Genomic DNA, 10,395 nt, shown 5'->3' with positions numbered 1-10,395 from the left:
GACAGCCTAGCTCTCTCTACACAGAGCGGAAATCCAAGGCAAGTTCCTTGGCTCCACATTTCAAACTAACAACCAGTGCCTTAGTCAGGCATGGCAATACCGAAGTCCTTTATCAGATCTAGCCCCTCTTCCAAAAACTTGTCTTCTCCAAAATGGCAGCGTTGACCAATCACTGAAACACCTAGCTCATTCACAAGTATCACACTGCAAGTGGAAAGGATGGATCAAACTTTCCAAACTATTGTTTGTTTTTAAAAAGCTATACAATTTGCTTTTTAGTAACTCAACTTTTGTTACAAGTAAAAAGTGAACTGCAGCATGAAAGATATGCCTTACCAGTTTACACATGCAGATACACACATCATAATAAAACAAGACTAGCTTCTGAAAATACTAGGTTTTATTCACACCCCAGTGGTAAACAATAACCTTAATATGATGACTAGTTTCTTTTGTAGATCACTATGTCACATAAAATACAAAACCCATAGCATAAACAAGCTGACAGTTATGAACGTTTAATGTGGTCTCGTTGGAAATTAAACAAGTTATACTAGTCTTCTCAAGTAGTCAAATTCAAAATGTATCATCATCTCCTAGTTAGTACAAGTCACTGCCATTTCTATAACGAAGTAATGAAGGCACAGCTAGTGCAAGCAGACTTAAACCCGTTCAGACTACTGGGCTGAAAAATACTTTGGTTGGTTCTTCAGGAGAGTTTTCTCTAAACAAATATTGGTCTCAGTTAACAGTTCTGATAATCTTCACAGCTGCAGTCTAATAGCTACATGACAAAGACTTCACGAGAACCAAACTATGCAGCAATGAATTAACATTCATGCTTTAGGGGATTTACTGCATTCTACATATTGGCAGAAAATTATACTGTTAAAATGCTAGGTAGATTGAACCTACATTTTTAAACTTCTTATGTGTCTGATTTCTTTAACAAATTGGTTACTTAATTCTACCAAGATACAAAACATAAGGCTGTAAGTAACTAATATTTGTGTTTAGGCTATTACAGTGCAGGTAATCCTCAAGGCCACATACACACTGCTTCACTGCTGCTTGCATTCTGCTGGGTTTTGATCCTTCTGTTGAGATAAAAAAGGAAATATCAGTTTACAGGTATCAGTGTTCTTTAAAGAACTGTTAAGACCACTAAGTATACTTTTCTCAAGTTCCAGTATTCAAGTTCTTTCATCTTTTCCCTTAAACTAACTGCCTAGTATTCGTAATACCACTGTCTCTAGATGTGGCAACATCCACAGTGCATTTATTTTTGCCTTGCTCATGCATAGGTATATGATCCAGAACAAAAATGTGTTCAGAACTAAGTGTGGTGGGATACTCTGAAAGCCACTAAAACTGGAAAAAGGAGGATGAGTTATGCGTAGTAACAAACAACCCAGCTCAGAAGCCACATCCAGGCCTGCTACACACTTTGAGGCAAAAGAAACTTCCTATGGGCAGGAACAAGGGTACTGCCTTACTCCAGAAGCCACTGCAAAACAACACAATGAAACACCAAATCATGGTATGTTCTTAAGACTCTGGAATTACCTTTTGCAATAAATTCCAGTTATTAAGTAATTCTAACATAGAAAATTTCTTGTTATATCGAAACAACCAACCAATAACATCCCACAGTAATACGGGAATTTAAAGAAAAAGTGAGTTCAGTTGCAGGCTTCACTCCACTACCTTGGTTTTTAATAGATTCAGTTGGCTTTCAGCCTGTGACCAGCTTACAATTATTTATTTCTATGTCTATACACTATGGTACTGTCTCTAGCCCTTTGGTAGTTCTCTCAAACTGAGCATACAGTCTTGCCCTTTCTCAGTTCTGTTTAGCCTAGGAAAGCAATCTGAAATGGTGGAAATAAGGAGCCCATCTTGCAATTGTTTCATTGTGATTCCAAAACTTTCTTGAATAGGAAGTAACTTGAATATACTACAGCAGATGAATCACCACCAACAGGCTGTACATTTTGATTCACAAGTTTTATACCCTGTATCTTTCTAGGTACAACGCTAAGATTATGCAATTCTTTCAATAGTACTTTGATTGTAGCTCAAACCATTCCTACTGAAAAATATGCTGTGTCCTCAATTGAAATTACAGCAGACATTTTTAGTTCACACAGACTTCAATTTCATGACTGCAGCTTTCACCTACCACCATCAGATGCTTTCAGGTGGCCAAATGTGCCTTTCTCTCAGCTAGGAAAAAACTATGAACAGAGTGGCTCACAATCACTTTTCCAGCAGGCTGCGCCTGACTAGTGATTTGCCCCCTCCATGGAATAAGAAAGTTGCCAGTTGCTCTTCATTGTTCACATTTTAGTACATGACTGTAGATGCATTCCTGAACCTTGACTTCTGCTACCTCAAGCAATGAAAGACTTGCCATTATCTACCCCAAAGATGCCTTGGTTTTGTATTCTGCTGGGAAAATCTGTGCCAGAGTCAGCTTGTGACAAGTTCCCAAAAACTGAACCTGGATTACACAGTTCTCTGCATGTCCTTACAACCATTACAGAACATTTTCATCATTAACAGCAACTTGCTGCGAGAATTTTATAGAAAAACAAGCCTGACTAATTTCAGTGGTCAAAGCCAAAAGTTACTTTTACAAAATGATTCTTGGATAAAGAACTTTTTAGAAGTTGCTCTACTAGTCTGCCAGAACTGGGACTGAAACAGCCTCAGCCAAGATATACTCACCATAGGAACTATTGATTAAATACTTAAAACTAAAAATCAAGACTTAACTTACATAAAATTTTAAGTGCATGTATGCATACACAAACTTCAGATATTCTTTTCAATTCCTTACTTTTGGGTCATAATCGGGATCATTTTCTTCATCTGCTTCTTCTTCCCCCTCCTGAAAGACGATATTTGTTTATATTTCTCTAGCTTATCCACATTCAGCTTCCTAGGCTGTTTTCATGAAAACTAAGATTAAATTTTACTCTTAAACACATTAATTACCACTAAGTTACGCATATTGTATTAGTTTGCCCTCCACAAAGCACATCATCTATTAACATCAATTGCAGCTTAATTTGTAAAATACCTTAGGGTTGTCGTCTTTGGGTTTTTTGGTTTGTTGGTTGGGTTTTTTTAGTATTCACCCTAGAGCCATAGAACAGTACGTTGTACCTTATGTTTGTAAGTCATACCAAAACTTAAGTGTCCAGAGCACTCAAAAACTCAAGGAACTCTTATTCCAGATAACAGACTACAAGAGGGAAACTAGTGAAATCAAGGCCATCTGTCAACTTACCTCATCATCTGCCTCTTCACCTTCTTCATCATACTAGGAAAGAAAAGGAATAGTTTTGATAGTGTCATAAATGCAGTCATTTATGACTCAAGTACAGCCAGATAACTCAAGTAGATGCCAGAGACCACACTGTGTTGTGCTCCAGGAGTACCTTTCCTTTATCTGACAGACTTAGAAGTGCTTTATGCATCAGCATGAGCAGCGTTCAATCTCTTAAGCTATGCTCTGGCAGAGAAAACAATCTAGCTTAAGTTCCTTATGTGCAACACTAGAAGAGCTTATTGGACTGTGATAACACTTCTGGTCAGCAGAGTGTCTCAAAGCTTAAAGCGATCATCAGCCACTTGCCTCTTCTACCTCCCTGAGTCAAGGCTTTGGACTAAGGGCTAGCATTTTACATTTTAAAAATTAATGTTAAGGCAGGATTTATCTAAGCTCTTAACTGTCAAACTGTTCTTGTTTACGTGGAGGAGGGGAGAGAATATATTTTCTCCATGTAAGTTCTGAGGGTTCGTGGTTTCCTTTTCAATCATAGCTCCTTTAAAGCACTTATTTCAAGCTTTTGCAGAGTTTGCTTTGCATATTTTGGTATGCTTTGAATGTATGTATCCATCATTTTCTAATAGAGTTCCCTCCTGAAAGGGTCAGGCTTGAACTTCAAGGAACTTGGTAGCCCAGTAAGCTACTATAAGCACAAAGAACAGGCTGAACAGCTACACAGACTGATTCGTTCTCTTGCAGCTCATTATGCCTCTACCAAAGTACTAGCTATGCCACCCTAGGAATGCCTTATAGACAAAATTCTACTCTGACATCCTCTAAATGTTCAGCTTCTACCACTACTTTTGCCACAAAACCCTGAAGTCACTAGTTCAAAGACTAATCACATTTGCAGTGCTCTTTCACTGACACTCTAGGAAGCTCAACTGAAATTAACACTGATACATCCCATTCTAACGATAGCAACATTTTAAAGTTACAAATTACCCAAAGTCTTTAAACAGCATTATTTCAAAACTTTTAGCATTTTGAAAGAACATTATACTTACATCATCATCATCATCTTCAATAGCTTCTCCCGTAAAGTACAATACTGATCGGGGGACTATACGTTCACGCAAGAAATGACCTATTTCAAAGTCTGCAGCAAGGATTGCCTCAGCATCATCATCCTGCATAGAACAACAGTATTTCCTAAACCATAAACCAATAACTACTTTTGACAGAAAACCATAAGTTGCACAGACTTTGATGTGGCCAGATTTATACAAATCCCACGTACTGGCTTTTTTTGTTCAGGAGTTACTATACAGAATTGCAATTGTGAAGCCTAGTTTTACACTTTAAACAGCCTACCCGCATTACGCAGTGGAGGGCTGCTTCTTCAGTAAGCTTAATTATACAAAATTCTGAAGTTTAAGTTTTATTCCTCCCCCATCCCCAACTTACTATTATTCCAAGTAGAAAAGCTGTTTAATACCTCCCACAGACTTTCATTTCACACACAAAATACCCTTAAGAACTAAAGACTAGCCAGGTGAGCCTGTATAATTAAAGATTTTACAAGCTACTTCTGATTTCTGCAGTGCACCTCCTACATGATTCCCATTAAGAAAGCCATTGTGAAACACCTGAACACCTAAAAATGCTCTCTAAGCCAGTCCCCAGGTTTTCACTCCTGTTTACACACCAAGTTCTTCTGTTTCCCATTTGAAAAGTTATCTTCAATTCAAAAGGCTGCTTCTTTTAATGTTATTGAATACAGCTTTTAGTGTCCAACAGCATGGTTCTAGAGGCTTTAATCAGATTTCTCACTCAAACTGCATGATGTATTCACTGCTAAGTGGTTTTGGCAGTTTTTCCTCCTTACAGTAACATGCCTTATTGCCACAGAGTTTTCTACTAGTGAGCACACAGAAGAGTGGCTCTTGCAGTTTTCTATTCTTGTTTATTACTTTTCCAAGAGTTAACAGCTTGGGAAATTTTTAACAGCATAATACACAAACCAGACACATGCAGCCAATCATCCAAACAATACCCAAAGGGAGAAACACCACATATCAAACCAAAGGCTAAAAATGAAGATCACTACATCTGTATAACAACGTAGTTAATGTTAACATTTCACAAGGTAGTTTTCAGGGAGGATAAGCTGTTAAAAGTTTACTAAATTGAACTCCATCATCCAACTCAAGAAATACTCCTTTAATCAAGAAAATTTAAATACATACTATCCATCACAAGTATTCTCAGTTAAATACTGAAATGGTTAAAGCTAAAAAACAGTTTAAAAAATACCCAAACAATTTCAACACACACTTTGAATTCTACATCCCTCCACCTCTGTATTTTAAATAAGCCAACTTACCAGGTCTCCACTTTCAGGAACTGTAGAAAAAAACAGAAGGAACAAGTGAGTGAAGTTCATGCTACATTTGAAGTTAATATATGTAAACTAACACTCAGTTTACCTTCAGGAGGACTAAAGAAGTTGAAGAAGGAGTCATTGGAAACAGTTTTTGTCACTGTTCTAACTGTTCCACGACCCTTATGCTTCTGCTTCTTCTTAATGGTTTTCAAAGTAACATTCTTTCCTTTTTTCCAGTCTATTTGGCAACTGAAGAGGAAAGGAAAAAAGGTGCCGCTTAATCCCATTCCACTTGTTACAGATACCTACTAAGACTATCACAACTACAAGGGATACAGTGAATATCAAACAATAAGGCAGTATTTACTCAGTGCTATCTTTTAATTGTTTATACATTGGGAACAAGAGTAACAGGTTCTCTTTAGGATTGAAGTGTTTTCATCCAAAAGTTACTCCTTCCCCACTCAGTCTGAAACGCTAATTTTCAGTAGCTACCAAGTTCTGCGCAGTTTCCTATCAAAGAGTAGCATCACACCATTTTAGAGTTATCTATCCATTATAAAGTAATGTCATGTTAGTAATATATCAAGGTTTACACCATGCCTAGCGTTGTCATCACTAAGTCCTTAAAATAATGCATCAAGTAGGTGTGTAGGTTTTGGTTGGGTTTTAGTTTGTGAGGGTTTTGCCTTTGTCTTGATTTGGTTTTTTGTCGTTTTGTTTGTTTGTTGGTTTTTAACTCTACCCTGCTTACAGAGCAAAATCACACCCACAGACTTGTTTCACACTGGCAAAGAATTCTGGGGACACATAAATCAAGAAGTTACATTAATAAGACTCTGCATTTGCGTAAGTTTTGATTAGATTCCTTTAAAGGCTCAGATGAAGGGGCTGAGTTTGGGGATAAGTGAGGCAGTCATAGTCAAAACACAAAACAAGAACCAGGAATAAGCCATTTTCTTTCACAGAAACAGAGTCTCATCTTGCCCTCTGCCAGGATTTACGCTTTTCAAAAACAGTCAAGCTGAGGAAAACACACAGGTTGATCAAAGCTACTCAAGCACTTAAGACCAAATCTTACAGAACATTTGCAGAAAAATCTTAAGTTAAGTGAATGGGAAACGAAAAGGTAAATAGAAGTCAGTATCAGTAACTGCAGATTAATGTATGGGTATTACAACTATGCAGTAACAGGCTCTAAATTAGTTATCGCGCAGAAGAGCAGTCAGAACATTAAAGAGACGTTAACACAAAAGCAACCGAACAGGCTGTGATGCATAGAGCCCTGATGCACCTGTAAAGCTAATTATGTACAACTCTGGTTTCTCTCGTCCTTCTGCTCACAAGGGGTATGTACAGAATAGAGATCACTTAGTGTGAGGAATAAGAGCTAATTTAGAACAAAAGACATCACTGAGAAAGGAGTGTGACAACTCTTTAAAATCATTAAGAACTTGGAGTTAATAGGAAATGGCTGTGTGCCACTTCTCAAATAGATCAACTGAAAGACACTCAGTGGCAAATGTTCGACACTTAAACAAACCAGACAACTGGAATATAGAAAGTAAAACTGGAACAGACTTCCCAAAATGCTGCACGTCATGAAGATTAAAAGCAATCAAACAGATTTTGAGAAAAGCCATCAAGGCCTACAAAAAGATAACATCATCCACCTACCAATTCAGCTTTAGTGATTGTGGAATAGTATTTCTAGATAAATATCGATTAGATTTTTTTATTTATATGCATATTACAAGTATTCTATACTTATAAAACATACAATACATAGTTTTATATATTGTATTGAAGTTACTGAAAAACACTAAAAATTCAAGTCAAACCCAGCTGTTTACAAGTTATTAGGTAGTGCTACCTTTTCCAGCACCTTCCCCAGATGTTCTAAGTCTACGGCTGGATAATGCTAAGGAAGGAACTGTTACATTGCCTGAAAGTTATTTATTAGTACTTACCCTGTACAACCCATGATTTCCGGTCCGTCAAAGGAGAAAGGATCAGAATCATCTGGCTCTGACCTCATTCTATATGTCTTTGACAATACTTCATTTGTGAAGTAGTCATTTGGTTCAAAATGGAATTCTAATGTGAAACTCTTAAAAAGAATTGCAGAGCAACAACTTTAGCAACACGTACCTTTAACTTCTAAATACCTACAGTCCAAAACCAAAAATACACATGCAACAGAATATATCCATCCCCTCCAACACTGAAATGGTACACATACGTAACTTACTCTAGAACTTGCTGCCAATTTGTACAATAAATTTTCAAATGTTTTCATTTACATGTTAATCTTGTGCTTATTAGTTAATATACTGCTTGCAGTAATGACAAGAACTCCCAGTGCACAGCTTTCCTGGTGCTATCATATAGAAATAACTTAAAAAATTTAAATATTGGAACTTAGCAAGTGATCTGATTTCTTCCAAGGAAATTATACCCTATTATAGCAGTTATACAAAAAGTACCTGAAGGTATCAAAATTTAAAGGTTACTAAGTTTCACCACATATTAAGGCCAAGTTATTAACTCATCAGAATTTGCAGGTTAAGCCAAATGTAATTTCATTCATACAGTACCACAAGACTAGTACCAGTCCATGTACTTTTTTCAAAAGACAAGAAGCAGCTCCATATTTCTCATGACTGCCATAAGACAATTGGCTATCACAGACCATACTACTAATACACAAGCAAGTCTTAAGACAAACAAGATTACTTTTGTGTTAATAGGTTAAACTAACCATAGGCTGTCCAACTTCTGAAAATTTCACTTTTATATCTTTTAAGTGTTTCAGGATTGGCTCATCATGTTCCTGTAAAGAAAACAGTTTACTCAGTTTTCATAACAATCAAGTTTACACAGGCTTAAGACCCCGCAGAGATAAAAAGCCATTATTTAGAATGAGCTTTTACACAGGGCAAGAACCTTGCTACAGCACTGAAACATTTTCATGAACATGACCAGCAGATGGCAACAACGGCTGTACAGAGTTTCTACTGCAGTACACAACACAAATCCGTGCAACCACCAAGTACGTTTTTCAGCAGTATCTAATACACATCTCATATGCATACTCCTATAAGCAACAGTGTAAATAATAAAGTAAAATAAGTTCAACACACACAGTAAGAAGGTATTTCAGAGTGCTCTGTGCTCTCAGTTTAATAAAGTACCAGAGGTGACATTCAAGTACTTCTTCCATTTTGCTCTCCAGACACACGCAGTAACATACTATTTCTACTCTTTTCTTAAAAACACTTGGATTGAGGACTAATGCAACTTTAAACAAGCCCAGGTCATGACCTACCTGAACCATATCACTGAGCAAGTCCACGTTCTTGAATACTGTCAGCCAAAACTCAGGAATTCCTTTAGGGTCTTCTTTTTCTTCATCTTTTTTTTCCTCTTCAAGTTTGGCTCTCTCTTTCATTTCCTCCTTGATGGAATAAAAATGTTACGTTTTCTTCATTTCAAGAATGCTCACAAGGTTTGTTAACAATTTTATGCTGATACCAGTACAAGTTTTATGTGCATGCTTTAAGCAATCATTAAGAATCATTATCAGCAAGTAATCATTATGCACCCCTATTTTTTTTGAACTTTCACTACTGCATTGAATCTTGCTTCACACTACAGCTTGAACTATTGATGAGACTCAGTTAAGATACTCACTGAAATTTCTTCCTCAACGTCTGCTTTCCATTCACACTCTTCCTCTGTAGGTTCATAAATTGCATTGATGATTTCACTTCGCTGGAAGATTAAACCAAAAACATTTTCACATTTCCTAGTCACTGCAACCAGAAATACCCTAATCATTAAGTTACACAATTAGAAATACATTAACTATTTACCCAAACTTTTTCCTCTGGCCCCTAGAAGACAACTCAGCAGTTACAAGCTTTTCAACACACTAAAATAAGCACTGAAGTTCCAGAAAGGTTATCATACCATCTGACATAAGTTCAGTTAACAAGAGGAGGCCTGGTATATTGAAGTGATTTTGGTAACCGTGGAACAGACCAAACCTCTCTCCCCCTTAATCTTAGTCAATATTCACATGGATGGTAAAATTGTAACAACTGAATTGAATGGGCACATATGAGACCAAAGTAATTCAAAATATAAGCCTTCAGTTAATATTCCCTTGTGTTTTAGCTACAGCTTGTAAGCACAAATCAGATTAGCATTAAAATACCTTGTCAAATAAGGGCTGATAGAGAGCAGCATACTTTCTTTCCAGCTCATGAACTTCCTCATAGAACTTTGCTTCTATCTGCGCACACTGAACCTGAAGGTTCTTGAGAGCATTCACACGTCTTTTAACAACTTTAGGCAAGCTGAAAAATTCAGTGACAGAACCGTTACTAACACCGCATTCTAAGCACATATTGACCCCTCCTCAACCAGTCCCCTTTCAAGTTAACCAACTAGCATCAAGACAGATTTTATACTTTATTTTAAGCTTTAGAAAGCTGTGCAAATCTAAACTATGACCCACTGCACCATGCAGATTAAACCTGTTAGCATGGGCTCTTAGAACTGAGGCTTAACCTCAGTTAGAGCCAGAGTATTCCAAACACCTGGGTCAATCGTGAGACAAAGCTAGTTTTAGTTTTACATTGTCAATGAGCAGTACAGTAAACTTTCACTAATTGGCTTGGTTTTATGAAAGAAAGGTCAAGGCAATTGAATTATTCTTTGCCAAGAA

General features: G+C 37.0%; 1 protein-coding gene across 4 annotated transcripts in view; it reads right to left on the bottom strand.

Moving 5' to 3' along the window:
- Window positions 1-382: 382 nt before the first annotated feature.
- Window positions 383-10,395, bottom strand: part of NAP1L1 (nucleosome assembly protein 1 like 1) — a 31,841-nt gene continuing 21,828 nt past the window's right edge. For 2 of the 4 annotated variants that reach the window (XM_056340315.1, XM_056340318.1), the window contains 11 exons: window positions 9,883-10,024; window positions 9,357-9,437; window positions 8,992-9,120; window positions 8,425-8,496; window positions 7,634-7,773; window positions 5,767-5,912; window positions 5,664-5,683; window positions 4,345-4,467; window positions 3,296-3,328; window positions 2,843-2,893; window positions 383-1,097 (listed from right to left, as the gene is read on the bottom strand). In XM_056340315.1, coding sequence (XP_056196290.1) covers window positions 1,062-1,097; window positions 2,843-2,893; window positions 3,296-3,328; window positions 4,345-4,467; window positions 5,664-5,683; window positions 5,767-5,912; window positions 7,634-7,773; window positions 8,425-8,496; window positions 8,992-9,120; window positions 9,357-9,437; window positions 9,883-10,024 — 973 coding nt within the window. In that variant the 3' untranslated portion in view covers window positions 383-1,061. Of the gene's footprint in view, window positions 1,098-2,782; window positions 2,894-3,295; window positions 3,329-4,344; window positions 4,468-5,663; window positions 5,684-5,766; window positions 5,913-7,633; window positions 7,774-8,424; window positions 8,497-8,991; window positions 9,121-9,356; window positions 9,438-9,882; window positions 10,025-10,395 lie in introns of all 4 variants that reach the window. The other 2 variants (XM_056340317.1, XM_056340316.1) reach the window with 2 other exon arrangements.

Source organism: Falco biarmicus, chromosome 5 (assembly GCF_023638135.1).
Source record: "Falco biarmicus isolate bFalBia1 chromosome 5, bFalBia1.pri, whole genome shotgun sequence".
Classification (NCBI taxonomy): Eukaryota; Metazoa; Chordata; class Aves; order Falconiformes; family Falconidae; genus Falco; species Falco biarmicus.
The sequence above is the reverse complement of the archived record's forward strand: the minus strand, read 5'-3'. Positions and strand labels throughout refer to the sequence as shown.